Source organism: Thalassophryne amazonica, chromosome 3 (assembly GCF_902500255.1).
Source record: "Thalassophryne amazonica chromosome 3, fThaAma1.1, whole genome shotgun sequence".
In the NCBI taxonomy this organism is placed as follows: domain Eukaryota; kingdom Metazoa; phylum Chordata; class Actinopteri; order Batrachoidiformes; family Batrachoididae; genus Thalassophryne; species Thalassophryne amazonica.
In genome coordinates, this window is record NC_047105.1 from 70,211,547 (window position 1) to 70,229,142 (window position 17,596).

The 17,596-nt window shown below is 39.4% G+C and overlaps 2 protein-coding genes across 3 annotated transcripts; both read left to right on the forward strand.

Moving 5' to 3' along the window:
- The first annotated feature begins 941 nt into the window (after positions 1-941).
- fkbp11 (FKBP prolyl isomerase 11) lies at positions 942-7,423 on the forward strand. Its single transcript, XM_034166673.1, has 6 exons — positions 942-1,258; positions 1,355-1,417; positions 3,313-3,400; positions 3,543-3,576; positions 3,856-3,926; positions 7,174-7,423. Exons 1-6 carry the CDS (start codon positions 1,157-1,159, stop codon positions 7,377-7,379), a joined length of 564 nt encoding a protein of 187 aa, XP_034022564.1. The 5' UTR covers positions 942-1,156; the 3' UTR covers positions 7,380-7,423.
- On the forward strand, positions 3,879-16,468 carry LOC117506994 (40S ribosomal protein S26). 2 transcript variants are annotated; one of them, XM_034166671.1, is made up of 4 exons: positions 3,879-3,926; positions 15,902-16,079; positions 16,163-16,293; positions 16,382-16,468. In XM_034166671.1, exons 1-4 carry the CDS (start codon positions 3,894-3,896, stop codon positions 16,415-16,417), a joined length of 378 nt encoding a protein of 125 aa, XP_034022562.1. In that variant the 5' UTR covers positions 3,879-3,893; the 3' UTR covers positions 16,418-16,468. The 2 variants fall into 2 exon arrangements, with proteins under 2 accessions (XP_034022562.1, XP_034022563.1); XM_034166672.1 differs by lacking the exon at positions 3,879-3,926 and adding an exon at positions 10,346-10,388.
- The last annotated feature ends 1,128 nt before the right edge of the window (positions 16,469-17,596 follow it).

Here is a 17,596-nt window from a genome sequence, read left to right on the forward strand (position 1 = left end):
ATTTCTGTAGTATAGTCACAGAGCCCGAAAGATGCACAAATACCACATAGGCCACACAAAAACACCTCACAAAGCAACCCATGACTGGCTGATGGGCGCATAATGACTGCTGTGTTTTTTGCCGTGGCAACAGCAGATCCTCCACTGCAATGTGTTGGGAGTGATGCGAGTTTGGACATGAACTGAGAAAAAAGAGAAATATCATTTCAATATCACATCCAACAATGATCAGGGTTGTGCGCTGTGATGTTTATGAATAAAGTTCAGTTTATAAAGCGCAAAATGAGCTCCTTGTCAGCTGATGTCTGCCAAGTTCATTATAAAGTTTTGTGCGTGTTAAAAACTTTGAGCGGAGATGAGGTGGAGAGATTTGTCTTATACTTTTCCTGCGGTTGATGGTTCATTTTGGGGGGAAGATTCCAGGGGAGAAGACAAACTGTTACACCGGATCAAGCTTTGTCAGTTGATAACGGATACCATCCTACATAATACTCTCAAATATGAAAGAAATTTGATCTTTTTTGACAGTTATGAAATTTTGAAAATTCATACAATGTTAAAGATAGCGATTTTTCCCAATATTCCCAGATTTTTCCTTCCTTTGACCTTTAACTTTGAAAATTTAAATTTAATCAGTTCTTGCCTATCAGGATATGAATCTTTAGTAAAAATTTCATGAAAAATTGTGGGCTCCAGGCTGTTCAAAAACAGACAAACAAACAGTGGTGATTTCTCAAAAAAATATTGGTCCGATCTCCTTGCTGTTTTCCTGAGTTCAATCCTCGTGGAAAAAGTGTGCCAAAGGACGAAAATCAGCTCTTTCTGGAGTTGAACTGATGCTCCGGATACACAAACACAGAGGCCACCTTTCGTTGTGGTACATGGTGACAGTTGCACAGCAGCGCCCCCAGCGGCCGTGTTTAACGACAGTTTCCGCTTTCTGCAGGGAGGCTGCCTGGCGAAATGTTTGAGGCGGGCATTCCGTGGACAGACACCCAGGTGTTGGGGTAACGTCCACGGCCTGCTGCTGCTTATCGCTGCGTCTTATAACACATCAGCGTTTCCTAACCTGACCCACTCCCACGGACCGTCGTCTGTCTTTTCTGTGCATTCAAGACCGAAAGCCGCTTCGTTTGTCCACAACTTCTCCTTCACCATGAAAAGCGACGTTTTTGTGCTCGTGCTGCTGGCGGCTCTCACCTGTGGAGCCGCGCGCGGACAGCAGCACGCGCCCGAGGAGGTGCAGGTCAAGACTCTGGTGAGCGGGACACGCGTGGATCGACACAATACAGCAGTAATACAGCAGTAATTACACTAGACGGTTTCAACGTATGTTTAACTTTTGTGACTGCAGGTCAAGCCCGAAACTTGCTCCGTACTCTCCAGAATGGGGGACACGCTCCTCATCCACTACACGGTGAGGAGGTTTGTGCATCTGGCAGGGAAACCCGCCCAGCTGCTGACGAGTGCAGATGTTGTCTGTGTGGCACTGTGTGCGTGCACCATGTGCACACCACCTCCTGATCGAACCGACACACGGTCGTCTGCTTTCGTTAATCGGACATGTGTGGATTTGCGTGTCGTCGGTGCGTCGGGCTCATTGGTGAGCGAATATGGCCCGCGATCGTGCGCGTGATCGGCGCAGTGTAACACGTCAGCAACATTCACCTCGACCATGCGTACGTTGGAGTGTTGTTTTACACACACACAGACAGGGCCGGAGCCACGGGGTGCCGCTGGGGGCCTCCACTGAGGAGCTGGAAAATAACAGCCCTTAATATTAAGATATACGGTATGTCTGAGTGCTGTACAAGCTAAACATTGTTGTATAAAACAGATGTGGCAGAGTACTGCTGCATTAACTCTATTAGTGTTAGAGTTCATTTATGGTATGGTAGAGTTCATCTAACACTTAATAGTGCTAAATCAAATTGACTGTGATAAAATTAAACAGATTAACTATAGAGTTCATTATGGTATGGTAGAGTTAATTTAACATGGCTCATAATGCTAAAATCCTAAATTATGTTAATAATTAATAAATAATGCATAATGCTAAACCAAGTTGACTGATTGTAATATATTTTAGTTGATTAACTCTAGTATAGAGTTCATTTGGTAGAGTTGATTTCACACTAATAAGTCCCGTCGGCTTCTCCCTTGTTTTTCAGTTTTAAGCAGGTTGCTCTTCCTGATGCAACTCTACATGGCATCATACTAAAATCAAGTTGATTATCTATGATAGAGTTAAGTTGATTAACTCTAGTAAAGTTAATTTATGGTATGGTAGAGTTGGTTTAACACTATTCATAGTGCTAAATCAAGTTGATTACCTGCAATACAGTTAATTTATACTGTGATAGAATTAACTGAACAGTATTGGAGAGGGGCCATATGTACAGTATTCACTACAGACTCTGTTTTACGCTGTGACTTTGTTTATGAGACTGACAGTAACCCTTAAAAATAGTTTAGGAAATAAAGAATGACAGGGACTGGTGCAACCTATCAAGAAAATACAATAAAATCCACATCCATTTAAAAAATACCAATGAAATAATGGTAGCAACCTATGTGTAATTATCAGTTTGCATGTCATAGAACGACATCTGTAGAAATATGATTAGCAAGGTGAATGTGTGTGTTTTATACATACCAGACATATATCAACCTTGCATCAGTTTTACAAGTTAGGTCGAGTCAGTTTCTTCATGGCCTTGGGATTTTTTTTTCTTAAGCTTTATTAATAATATATTGAACACACTGTACAGCAAACTATAGCATAAAACCAACATCAAGACATAAATAACATAGGTACAACATAAAATATGTTACAAGCCTCTTTGGTAAGATAACAAAAGCAGAAGTGACCCTTGTTTACTAGCTGAACCAGCTGACATAGAGTAAACAATGTAGATATTATCAGTTTCCTTAAATGTGTATCTCACTTTTTTGTTATTCTGTATTAGAATGTTATAAAAAAAAAAGTGAAATGTTAATTATATTGTTTTTTCAAGTTTCTTTATTTTTCACATTGTACCTTTTTCAGATGTGAAGTCATGTCCGTGTTAGGCTCTCATTATGGGCTGTGGAGCTATTTTTACTTTACCGTATAAAGATGTGGTCTTTTGTTACATTGCATTACATTTCTTCATATTAGTAAAGTGATCTTGAGGAAACTTGTCTGTCGTTCATATTCCAGTAATAGGAATTATTAATCTTTTGGGGTGGGGGTATCTGCTAAATACATATTTATTTGTTATTATTGTCGTCATTGTAATTATGTATCTTGCTATATACTGTCTTGCACAGGGTAAACTGATGGATGGAAAGGTGATTGACTCCTCACTGTCCCGGGAACCTCTTCCTGTGGAGCTCGGCAAAAGATCAGTTATCGCTGGTAAATTGTTGAGTGTCAGTTGTGCTGTTGAATGAGTGACAGTTCGATGAGGGTATGTTAAAGAGATAACTGCAGTCTGACGTGTGCCACGGAATGTTGTTGGTTTTGGTGATCGATTTTCTCGGTCTGACTGTCTTATCAGGGCTGGAGCAAAGCTTGGTGGGTGTTTGTGAAGGGTAAGTACAAAGTACGAGGGGCGATTGAAGCATTTTGAACCTGACCCAGAAGAGTTGGGTGTGGTTGTCCATCTTTTGCATTCTGAGAAACCAGCGTTTCTCAACATTGCACCCAATGAGTCAAAACTTCACCCATTCTCGAGAAATGTTGGTTTCTCAAGAACTTTTTTCTGGGTCAGACTCAAAACGTCTCAATCGCCCCTCGTAAAACGTGAGTACGGTTGAGGGTGGTCTAAGCTGAGAAACACTTGCTCAATAGCTACATTTGTTGTCTTTCAGGCAAAAAATCAAAGCCACAATTCCACCTCACCTTGCATATGGGAAAAAAGGATTCCCTCCAACCGTTCCAGGTAGAGAATACACACTTCCATACACACAAGAGGATTAATCAAGAATTTGTTGCTTGTACTGTGCACCCTTACATGCACATTGTGGTCTGTCACAGGGTTGTACAGTATTCAACAAAAGATTACCCTCCTGTGCATTATCAATTAATGGCAAGTGATTCAAACTTCTATCAAGTTTAAAGTGTCGTGTTTTCAATAATGACACCAGACACTTTACACTGACATAACGCAATTCAGTCAAAGCAACAAGGTGACTTAACTCAGTCAAGTGGAGTCCTTGAATCCTTTTTTTATCCCCGGGTATGAAATACGGGGGTTATAGTGATCAGCATGTCTGTCTGTCTGCCTGTCCGTTTTCGCTTGTTGGTGCAATATCTCAAGAAGTAGTTGACCAATAAGGAACCGCAGTCTCGTTTGAATCCTTGCTGAAGACAGCCTGTACAAACACAGCATCACTTCGAACAGAAAAATGATGTACTGTTTTGTTTTCGGCTGCAATCCCCGAAGCAGTCGCGAAAAATGCAGTTTTTTTTCGGTTTCCAGTGGAGAAGGGAAGACAAGGCAAACGGGAGAGGTCATGTCGGTAAGTTTTAGCCGACACACTTTGACAGAGTAGCTGAGGTCTCTCGCCTGCACAACCGCCTCAACATTTTTGAGCTCCGGGTCATAAACAGACCGCAACACATGTCCGCTTTCCACTGCATCGTCACTTTCTCTTTGCATTTTCACTTTGTTGCTGCGTGATTTGCCCAAAAACTCAGAAAGTACCATGTTTCTGATGGGGACAGACAAGGGCTGTCCCCGGAAGCAGTTCTGTGCAAAATTCAGAATTGAAGTGACAATGACTTGAAATTCAGTTCTTGAATTTGAGTTGATTTTGAACTGAGGTAGCAAACAGGAGGCAGACCTACTACAGTTCACTACTAGTGTTTGTATTTTTGATTGATTCATTTAAATGAACTCAAAGAGGTTGTGAGGGACTTGGAAATGTTCCTATATCCATCCACTGACTTGTCTTTCAAAAAATCTGGCTGAAAATGTTACCATATTAAATATTAAAGGCTATATGCATACTTTTACTGACTTTTGTTGCATTGTGTTTCCACTTTAGAGCATGCGTTTTCAGTATTGTCTTTGTAAAGTATGTCCACTTAGATGTCATACAATTATTGAGAGATGCTCTAAGTTTGAATCATTGATTCTTTTGTTGTGTGCTCTATATCAAGACTATATTTCCGCAGTATATTTTATAGCTGTGTTTTATTTCATTAGTTTGGTGTCCCACTAACTTTTTACAAACAGAAATTCCCAGCTTTTTTTTCTCAGTGGCTCAAATAGAATTCCAACTTTTGTGCCATTGCATCTTTTTTTGTGATGTCATGAGACTGTGAGACTTATTATAATATGAGATGAAAGGAAAGCCTATATTGCAGTGTTAAAGAAACTGAAGAAAGCAAATAAATAAATAAAAAAGGGAACCATTTTGAGGCACATTCAGATCATATTTTTAGGTTTTCTATTGATCAGTTTTAATTCCATCTTATGACATCATAAAAAATAGTTAATATTCTGCTGACATTTTGGGAAATTATTAGCTGAAATATTTTTCAGTGAACATCAGAGGTGAGACAGCAATAAGGATATAACATGTCCTTTTTACTTTTCCTTATTTTCCTCTAAATTATACTGTGGATGTTGATTTATATTGCCAGTATTGATCTGAGTGATTGTGGCTTTGCCATTTCCATATATGATATAGTGTTCTTAGGACTATATACAGTGCCCTCCAAAAGTATTGGTCTGCTTGATATTTCACATATTTTAATTTGATTATATTATTTCAGATACAAAAAGTAAATCAGGCTTCTCAATATAAACATTTTTAAAATGATCTTGCTTAATCCTAAACTCAAAGCAAATCTCTACAATTTGATATGAATTAAATAAAAATATAAAAGTCAAGAAGATGGGTTGCATTAGTAATGGAACCAAAACATCAGCTCTAGGCTTGCATCTCAGATGTACCTTCTGGGAAATTGTAGCTGAATTTTCAGGTTTTCGTTTTCCTCTATACCACGTCATCATGAAGCTGTATAACTGGGGATACAAAATGTAAAACATGCACTATGCACAATTTCTCCAGTCACAGCCAGAGAAGCCTAGAACTTCTTCTGGTTTGTCTGGGTGTCTTGGTGGCTTTCCTCACTCTTCTCCTTGCACAGTCACTCAGTTTTTGAGAACTGTCTACTCCACACAGATTTACCATAGAGTGCCATACTGTTTGTATTTCTTCATAACTCATGCAAATAAAGTCCAAGACATTTTCAGTGACTTGGAAATGTTCATGTTCTGACTTGGCTGAAGAAAACTGGTAATAGTAAGTCCCCTTGCCTGCTCCCTTGTTTGCACTCGGAGTCGCCACAGCAAATCCAAGGTGGATCTGCATGTTGAATTGGCACATTTTTTACGCCGGATGCCCTTCCTGATGCAACTCTACATTACATGGAGAAGTGTGGCAGGGGTGGGATTTGAACCCGGAGCCTTCTGAACTGAAACCAAGCGCATTAACCACTTGGCCACCACCCCCTTGAAGAAAAGTGGCAATAACCTTGATTATTTACAGGTATTATAACAAAGTGTTCCATTAGTTATACAACCCATCATCTTGCCTTAAAGTTAGATGAACGCTAGAGAAATTTGTATATTGAGAAGCTTTATTTAAGGTAAGATCAACTTTATTTATCCCAAAGGAAGTTGTTTAGCCAGAGTACCGAAACAGTAAACAGTGAACAATGTTTGTTTGTTTGTTTGTTGGTTGGTTTGTTTTGTTTTGTTTTACAATAAGTACAAAAAAATGTATGCAAAATGTATGCAAAAATACATTTTTGCATACATCATCGCATTGCATACATTCCCCCCCACCCCACACACACACACACACACACAGTTTAATGAAACCATATTTTTTCGATTCCCAGAACTCTACAGAATATGAAATGGAGAGGTAATAGAAAAAATATAGGGATCAACTGCAGAAGGGGGAGGAATTATGCAGTCTGATTGCCACAGGTAGGAAAGACCTCCTGTGGCATCCTGTGGTGCACTAATGTATTTACTTTTTGTATTTGAAATGGCATAAATAAATTAAAATGTGTGAAATATCAAGCGGCCCAGTGCTTTTGGAGGGCATTCTATAATTCAAACCCTGATGTTATTTATCATTTTACAAGCCCTGAATGTAAATTTGTAGGTGATGCCACTCTTGAGTTCGAGGTGGAGGTGATTTCTGTGACGCAGCAGACTCCGTGGCAGAAAATGGTCAATGACGTGTTCCCGCTCCTATGTCTGGTTCTGGTACCCACACTGCTTTGCTTGGTGGGACTTTACCTCTACAAAAAGGCCAATGCCCAGAAGTCTAAAAAGAAGGCAAAGGATAAGAAGAGCAAGAAGAAATAATCACAAGGCAGAGGACTATTTAAATAAAAAAAAAATTGAAATATCTTGTGTTATATTCTGTTCTTTTTTTTCTATTATTACTAAACACTTTTTCCCCCAATGGCTATTTTTATGTAATTTGTTTGGTCAGTACTGTAGCTGCAACAGTGAGTCCATCTTTAATCAACTATTAAGTTAATCAACAACTAGTTTGATCATCTATTCATTGTTCTAAGTCATTTCTTTAATGAAAATATCCAAAGGATCTCATTTCAGCTTCTTAAATGTGAATACTTTATGGTTTATTCTACAAGTTTCTTTACTCATATGTGGCAGTAAACTGAATATTTCTGGGTTGTGAACAACACAAGGCATTTGAAGGCAACATCTTGGGCTCTAGAAATCATAGATTGACATTTGTTTTTGTTTTTTTGCCATTTTCTGATATTGTATGGACCTAGCAAACAATTTATTAATCAAAAAAATAATTGATTAATGAATTGATTCACCATGGCGGCATGGTGTCTTAGTGGTTATCACTGGCGAGAAGGTCATGGGATCGCTTCCCACCCTTTCTGTGTGGCGTTTGCATGTTCTCCCTGTGTCTGTGTGGGTTTCCTCCGGGCACTCTGGTTTCCTCCAACGATCAAAAACATGCTAATTTAGGATCTGCTCCTTTTTCTGCCCCTGACCAAGGCAGCGTCTCTACATCTGGAGTTGGTCCGCGGGTGCTGGACTGTGGCTGCTCACTGCTCCTAGTGGTTGGATTGTGTCCAACTGCAATTAGCATGGGTTAAATGCAGACCTTATTTCAACAAATATTGTCAAGCAAATTTTCACTTCTTCCAGTGGCTGATTTTTTTTATTTGTTTATTTTAAACAAGAAAACAAGGTGTTTTTAATTTATAACAAGTTAAACTCATTAATTTTACATACCCACGTATTCCAATTAAGGGTTGCTTTTTCACTTCTCTGGTGATGAGGATTTCGGCTCCCTTGTGCCTTGAGACAACAAATATATATGAGCCTCCATTTCACAAAGGTTCTCAAAATTGTTGGTAACATGATTAAGCTTTTTTAAAAAATACATTATTTCTTCAGTCTTCTGGCCTTGCTGCAACATGGGAAAGGTGGGATGAGTATGTCACATTTGGACTATACTGAAAAAACATGTTGCTGCAACATACCAGGCCCATGAGGAAGCCCACTCCCATGAAGATAAGAAGGGCTCACTCTAAGCCTATGAAAACACAGCAATTTCTTGTTGCAGGCAAATTATATATTATGTAACGCCTAAATAGATCCTTGCCATTTGATTGGTGGTTTGTATGCCACGTGATACTGATCATTTGTCCCATTTGCCATTTTGTTCCATTTACTGTGCAATTTTGGTTCCATACGTTTTGTACCACTGCACACTAGCGGTGATGGCGCTTAGCTTAAAAACAAACATGGCAGGGTTTATTGACGGTGCTCAGTCTTCTAACACACACAAAAATCTGGTATGATGTAAACCACCTGGGGGCATTTGCAGTATTCAACTGGGATGTCTCTAGCTCAAGTAGAAACTCTGTCGGATGAAAAGCTCAACAAATTTCTGTCATGATTTTTTGCTGGACTGAGGAAAGCAGATAGCAGTCTGTACACGAAGAACTCAATGCACGGCATCAGGTACGGACTACATTATCATTTTAAGACCGTGAGAGAGGTTAATATTACCAAAGCTGGTAAATTTTATCATTTGGATTAGATTGTGATTTAAAGTTTGCTGGATTGGAACTTCTTGACCTCAAGGGACCAGTAACACACACCAAAAAGTCCCTTGTCTCTTGTTTATAAACTAATAACGTATCAAATGACAAAGATCTATTTTAGGCATTATTCATTCATTCATCTTCTACCGCTTAGTCCAATTGAGGGTCGCGGGGGGCTGGAGCCTGTCCCAGCAGTCATAGGGCGGGAGGCGGGGTACACCCAGGACAGGACGCCAGTCTGTCGCAGGGCCACAAATAGCCAAACAAACACAGACACGCCCACACACACACACCTACGGACAGTTTTAAAGATGCCAATCCACCTAACCCGCATGTCTTTGGATGTGGGAGGAAACCGGAGCACCCGGAGGAAACCCACGCAAACATGGGGAGAACATGCAAACTCCACACAGAAAGGCCACGGGAATTGAACCCACAACCTTCTCGCTGTGAGGCAACAGTGCTAACCACTAAGCCACCGTGCTGCCCATTTTAGGCATTATATGAAACAAAAATATTTTTTCATTCATGCAATGGACAGAATATTTTATTTGGTGAAAGATGAAAGGTTCCATTCAACGAGGCGCAGTTATTCCTAAATTTTGAATAACTACTTATGTTGAAGAAAACTATAACATTTAGGAAAAGTGGCCTAAAGATTAAAAAATGGTCTTGTGAACTTGTGAGACTTGTAGGTTTCACTGCCAGATACCCTTGAGCAAGACTTACACGAAGCAAGGCGGTTCAAGGTTGGCTTGTTTTATTACATGGTGCTGTTTGGCTTCACTTCACTGTTAGGCAGTATGGTGAGAAGAAAAAGGTCATAGGTTTGATTTCCACCTGTGGCCTTTCTGTGTGGAGTTTGCATGTTCGGTCCGTGTTTGCGTGGGTTTCCCCGGGGTACTCTGGTTTTCTTCCACATTTAAAGACATGCAGGTTGTTGGAAACTTTATAAAAGCCAAGGTCTCCCTTGCAAAAGAGGGCTCGATCTCAATGGGACTAACTTGGTTAAATTTAAACTTTGTGTGTTTTTTGTTGTTTTTTTTTGGCTGAAAAGCAGAAACACCGTCTACATAGGCAAATTCCTTTTAACTATTTTATTTCAGAATCTTTCATAAAAGCATATAATGCGGCGCAAAGGTTTTAAGCCAAAGCTCTACAAATAACGGACGATCTTTTATTTATTTTAAATAAATAAGACAAGGGGCGGGGCTAATTCACTGTAGGTCTCGCGGTATTTCCGTTTCCTGTCCTCTCTGTTTCCCCGTGCATCATGGTGAGTTGGATGAATTGATGTCCGTTTTGAGAAAGATGAATAAATTGGCATATTCTCCTGGAGAATTACAAACATGTAGTTTTTTGTATGTCTTTTAATCTTGTGTGCAAATAGTTATTCGTAACGCTTAGTTGTTTTTACGCCTAAATGGTAGAAATGATTGTTGGGCCTAGTGCTAATTGTTAGCTGGTTAGCCGTCCTGTACACGCGTGAAAACGTTGCTGCGGTTCAGTGAGTTTTATTTGTACATAGCGGTTAACTTCTTTTGTTTGTTTGTTTTTTTTTAATGATATTTTTAAGCTAAATGGTGGAGCCGTTAGGGTATTTCAGTTTGTGTAGCCAGGTTTCTCTCCACAGCGTGGAGAACCCAAAACAGTTCATTGAATTTTCATTAGTAGCCAATATTGCTTTTTTTTTTTTTTGCACTACTTGGGCATGTGTAATTTTTACAACCCCTGGCAAAAATTATGGAATCACCGGCCTCGGAGGATGTTCATTCAGTTGTTTAATTTTGTAGAGAAAAAGCAGATCACAGACATGACACAAAACTAAAGTCATTTAAAATGGCAACTTTCTGGCTTTAAGAAACACTGTAAGAAATCAATCAATTCAATCAATTTTTTTTTATATAGCGCCAAATCACAACAAACAGTTGCCCCAAGGCGCTTTATATTGTAAGGCAAGGCCATACAATAATTATGTAAAACCCCAACGGTCAAAACGACCCCCTGTGAGCAAGCACTTGGCTACAGTGGGAAGGAAAAACTCCCTTTTAACAGGAAGAAACCTCCAGCAGAACCAGGCTCAGGGAGGGGCAGTCTTCTGCTGGGACTGGTTGGGGCTGAGGGAGAGAACCAGGAAAAAGACATGCTGTGGAGGGGAGCAGAGATCGATCACTAATGATTAAATGCAGAGTGGTGCATACAGAGCAAAAAGAGAAAGAAACAGTGCATCATGGGAACCCCCCAGCAGTCTACGTCTATAGCAGCATAACTAAGGGATGGTTCAGCGTCACCTGATCCAGCCCTAACTATAAGCTTTAGCAAAAAGGAAAGTTTTAAGCCTAATCTTAAAAGTAGAGAATCAGGAAAAAAAATTGTCAATCAGTAACGGTTACTTTTTTAGACCAAGCAGAGGAAAAAAATATGGAATCACTCAATTCTGAGGAAAAAATTATGGAATCATGAAAAACAAAAGAACGCTCAAACACATCACTAGTATTTTGTTGCACCACCTCTGGCTTTTATAACAGCTTGCAGTCTCTGAGGCATGGACTTAATGAGTGACAAACAGTACTCTTCATCAATCTGGCTCCAACTTTCTCTGATTGCTGTTGCCAGATCAGCTTTGCAGGTTGGAGCCTTGTCATGGACCATTTTCTTAAACTTCCACCAAAGACTTTCCATTGGATTAAGATCCGGACTATTTGCAGGCCATGATATTGACCCTATGTGTCTTTTTGCAAGGAATGTTTTCACAGTTTTTGCTCTATGGCAAGATGCATTATCATCTTGAGAAATGATTTCATCATCCCCAAACATCCTTTCAATTGATGGGATAAGAAAAGTGTCCAAAATATCAATGTAAACTTGTGCATTTATTGATGATGTAATGACAGCCATCTCCCCAGTGCCTTTACCTGACATGCAGCCCCGTATCCTCAATGACTGTGGAAATTTACATGATCAGGGTGATTCCATAATTTATTCCTCAGAATTGAGTGAGTCCATATTTTTCCCCTCTGCTTGGTCTAAAAAAGTAACCGTTACTGCCACAATTTTTTTTTCTTGATTTCTTATAGTGTTTCTTAAAGCCAGAAAGTTGCCATTTGAAATGACTTTAGTTTTGTGTCATGTCTGTGATCTGCTTTTTTTTTTTACAAAATTAAACAACTGAATGAACATCCTCCGAGGCCGGTGATTCCATAATTTTTGCCAGGGGTTGTAAAATGATTACTAAGAGAGTATTTTGTATTTGTTTATACCAACATGCACAAAATAATCAGAATGATTGAGAATTTGAACAAAATGTGTGCGTTAATACATACACATGCACGTGCGCACACACACACGCCTGTCAATGCAGATAGGATGCAAATAACCTCAGAATAATTTTTTCTTTCGGTTCATGTATCTCTGGAAGATTTGGGTTACTTGGGCGGTTAGGATGTCGCATCACCGCCATAATGATAACCTACCAACACGTACTTACAATTACCGTAACGATATCCACGGCCTTATCAGAATGTCGATAGACTCGGAAGCTTTTGCATTTCCAAAAGTGACCACCATTTCTGGAAGGGCACGCAGGGTTCAAACGAGACTGCGGTGCCCTATTGGTAGGAATGGTGACATAATAATGTATTGAACTGTGGTGCTAATAAGTCATTACATCATTTATCTCCTACTCCAGTTTGAGCAGCAAATAATCTTTTTATCAGTTTGACTTTGATATATGGGTCTACTGCTGAAATCAAATAGTACTGGCAAATTATACTGTATGTCTTGTCTTTCTCTGTCCAGAGATGGGTGTGGTATTTGTGGTGAAAACCCTCCTGTCCTGTGCACCAACAGCATTTCTTGTGTATTTGTTCTGTAATTTGTGTCTGTAGCATGGCCCAAGCAGAGGGTCACCCCCTTGAGTCTGGTCTGCTTGAGGTTTCTTCCTCAGAGGGAGTTTTTCCTTACCACTGCTGCTCTGGGGGTTAGTAAGGTTAGACCTTACTTGTGTGAGGTGCCTTGAGGCAACTCTGTTGTGATTTGGTGCTATAAAAATGAAAATAAATTGAAATTGCAGGGCAGCAGGAGCTTCTTTCTGTGAAAAAGGTTACATTGGTCACCTTTGGTCTAAATGTGACTCATATTTGCAGAATTTGGCAAAAATAAACACTTAACCCTTATATTTCTTGAACCATTTGTCCTATTCAAATCAGACTTTTGTACATTTTTCAAAAGAACCAAATCTTGTTTATTTTTTGCAGTTTAGTTCCTATTTGGCCACCAGGTGGCAGCCTGCAGCCAAGATGGCTTGCCACACTGCACTCAAACTTACAGAGGCCTCTTTACCCTGTTATGGGAGCAAATTCTCCAAGTTTCATGAAAATCGGAGGAAGTTGCCAATTGACCATATTTGGCCTCTTCCTGAAGTGGTCCTGCAAAAAGGGTCAGTACCAAAACCAGCTACAAAACACTCTTTACCACCGAAACTAGAGATGCTGAGTGACAATATGAGCTATATTTCATCACTTTTGACTTAGGGCGCATGGAGAAATCACTTTGTGAAAAAGTGGTAATTTCGCATTGTGTGCCCAAAGTCAATTGCTGAATTTTTAATTGAAATCAAAGGAAGAGGTCCTAATGTATCATTATATGCATGAAAGACCTTGGCTGTCTAAGGGCGCAGGTCACACTGCCCCTGTGAAAATGTACACAATTACACAAAATAGCGATTTGTTGTGCCCTGAGTCAGCCGCTAAAATTGTCACGTTTTTGGGGAGTCCATACCCAATAGACTAACCCTAATGAAAATAAATTTGGGTCACTTGGGGTGCACGGAAATACAACCCCTGGCAAAAATTATGGAATCACCGGCCTCGGAGGATGTTCATTCAGTTGTTTAATTTTGTAGAAAAAAAGCAGATCACAGACATGACACAAAACTAAAGTCATTTCAAATGGCAACTTTCTGGCTTTAAGAAACACTATAAGAAATCAAGAAAAAACGATTGTGGCAGTCAGTAACGGTTACTTTTTTAGACCAAGCAGAGGAAAAAATATGGAATCACTCAATTCTGAGGAAAAAATTATGGAATCACCCTGTAAATTTTCATCCCCAAAACTAACACCTGCATCATATCAGATCTGCTCGTTAGTCTGCATCTAAAAAGGAGTGAACACACCTTGGAGAGCTGTTGCACCAAGTGGACTGACATGAATCATGGCTCCAACACGAGAGATGTCAGTTGAAACAAAGGAGAGGACTATCAAACTCTTAAAAGAGAGTAAATCATCATGCAATGTTGCAAAAGATGTTGGTTGTTCACAGTCAGCTGTGTCTAAACTCTGGACCAAATACAACATGGGAAGGTTGTTAAAGGCAAACATACTGGTAGACCAAGGAAGACATCAAAGCGTCAAGACAGAAAACTTAAAGCAATATGTCTCAAAAATCGAAAAATGTACAACAAAACAAATGAGGAACGAATGGGAGGAAACTGGAGTCAACGTCTGTGACCGAACTGTAAGAAACCGCCTAAAGGAAATGGGATTTACATACAGAAAAGCTAAACGAAAGCCATCATTAACACCTAAACAGAAAAAAACAAGGTTACAATGGGCTAAGGAAAAGCAATTGTGGACTGTGGATGACTGGATGAAAGTCATATTCAGTGATGAATCTCGAATCTGCATTGGGCAAGGTGATGATGCTGGAACTTTTGTTTGGTGCCTTTCCAATGAGATTTATAAAGATGACTGCCTGAAGAGAACATGTAAATTTCCAGAGTCATTGATGATATGGGGCTGCATGTCAGGTAAAGGCACTGGGGAGATGGCTGTCATTACATCATCAATAAATGCACAAGTTTATGTTGATATTTTGGACAATTGAAAGGATGTTTGGGGATGATGAAATCATTTTTCAAGATAATGCATCTTGCCATAGAGCAAAAACTGCAAAAACATTCCTTGCAAAAAGACACATAGGGTCAATGTCATGGCATAGGGTCAATGTCAATGAGCAGATCTGATTTGATGCAGGTGTTAATTTGGGGGATGAAAATTTACAGGGTGATTCCATATTTTTTTCCTCTGCTTGGTCTAAAAAAGTAACCGTTACTGACTGCCACAATCTTTTTTTTCTTGATTTCTTATAGTGTTTCTTAAAGCCAGAAAGTTGCCATTTGAAATGACTTTAGTTTTGTGTCATGTCTGTGATCTGCTTTTTTTCTACAACATTAAACAACTGAATGAACATCCTCTGAGGCCGGTGATTCCATAACTTTTGCCAGGGGTTGTAGGAGCATTCGAAAACCCAAATTTTTTTATTTTTGCCATTTTTACCCCAAATTTACAGGATCCGCTAAAAAAAAAAGAAACAGACCTGTCAAGGATACAAAATGTGAATTCTGTTCCTTTCTAACATATACGTGTCTACCCATTAAAATTTTTTTGGGACAAATCTGAAGGGTAATGAATCACTCTCTAAAAGAAGCCTGCCTGACTTTTATAAAAACTGGCTCTTAAAGGGTTAGAACAAAATATTTTTTAAAAAATCTGTCCATTAGTTTGAATTCCTCATTGTTTATACATTTTAAGATCCTGTGTTGCACCAGTTTGGTATGTACAGATATTCAGTGTGATCTATTGTGAGTAAATTGTTTACACTCTTGGGGAGTTTTCAGTTTTACTTTTGTTATATGAAATGTAGACAGCTGCACTGGGAGAGCTTTGACTTAATGTGTACCAAATATTAGTAATGTCTTATTCTGTATTTCATTGAATTCTGTTTTGTAGACCAAGAAAAGGAGGAATAACGGTCGTGCTAAGAAGGGCCGTGGACATGTGCAGCCCATTCGCTGCACCAACTGTGCCCGCTGTGTCCCTAAAGACAAGGCCATCAAAAAGTTTGTCATCAGGAACATAGTGGAGGCAGCAGCCGTGAGAGACATCACAGAGGCCAGTGTCTTTGACTGTGAGTGTGGTTATTCTCGTTATGTCACGAACACAAGTTATGGGTTGTATCCTGATGAGTGGATGTTTTCCCCCCGTCCACAGCATATGTTCTGCCTAAGCTTTATGTGAAACTGCACTACTGTGTCAGCTGTGCCATCCATAGTAAGGTGGTGAGAAATCGCTCCTGTGAGGCCAGGAAGGACCGTACACCGCCACCCAGGTTTAGGCCCAATGTAAGTTCCATCTAACGCATTACCCTCTGTCAAACAAAGTTGTAGAAAGTCTTAAGCACTTATGTTACTACCTGTTCATGTTTTACAGGCTGGTGCACCAAGAGCTCCTTCAAAGCCCATGTAATGCAGATGATGTACACCTGAAGAATAAAGGCAGTTGTGACACATACTTGAATTTGTGAAGCTCCCTGACTGTTGTACATGTACAGAGAAAAACCAGCCTGTCAAGTGGTTTTTATTTGGAATAACTTACAGTACAAAATGTACAGTAGTTTCAGAGCAAATTAGCCACTGAGTAATTTCATTGTACATTTAAAAGTCTTCATTACTTAGAGTAGTATCAGACCATTTACAGGGCAAGGAGGTAACAAAGATCCCAAAACTTAAAAATACAAAGTAATCTATTAGGGGCAACTTCAGAAGGAAAAACATTTGTAACACAATACCACATTGGTTCTTTTGCAGCGTACTCAGAATTGGATGTAAACTACTTAGTTGTCATTAAAATACTAAAACAGAAAATATGCTGGGATGCAATTTAAAGAGTTAATAGAATTGGTACAACATGCATCAGGTTGAAAAGTACATTTTTATTCATCACAAAAATATTTACACTTGATTTCGGTTGTTTTCTTGGGGGGGGGGGGGGGGGGGGGGGGTACTGAAATGCACAGGATTAGCTAGTCATTGATTGAAGCTGTTCTTTTTCAGGTCAGCCAAAAGGTTGAGGGTTTAGTCTGTAAGAACACATTTAATATCGGTTCTCTTTGACTCTTAGCAGTCAGCATTGCCAAGGTTCTTTTCTCAGTACTGATTGTCAGGGTTGGTGAGCAGTTGATTTTTAGGTTAAAAAAAATTAAAAATTGTTCAAATTTGTAGAGTGATAATGTGAAACACTGAGATGTCACAGCAAAGGCACAATTGCCAAGATGGGATAAAAGATCAACCACAGAAATTTTAAAGTTGAAACTTGCATGAGACCTTGCTGTAAATAAAAGTTGCTGCTTGAATAGGTAACAGAAGTTGTCTGCGACATGTATAAGTTTTTAACCCATGCAAATGGGTAGAAATCGCTTTGCCAAACAGTTACACAAATTTTGCATGTTACCTAGATAAGTTGGAAAGTATACTTGAGCAGTCTGTCCAAATGTAAAATAATTCTAAATGTGATATAACAGTCTTCAAAAATAAGGCAGGGTGTTTGGTCAACATTAACTTCGTAGAAACGGAAATGTTTTATTGTGTACTACACCTTTTGTTTGAATATTGTGGCATATGTGTGTGTTGACGTGCACTAGACTAT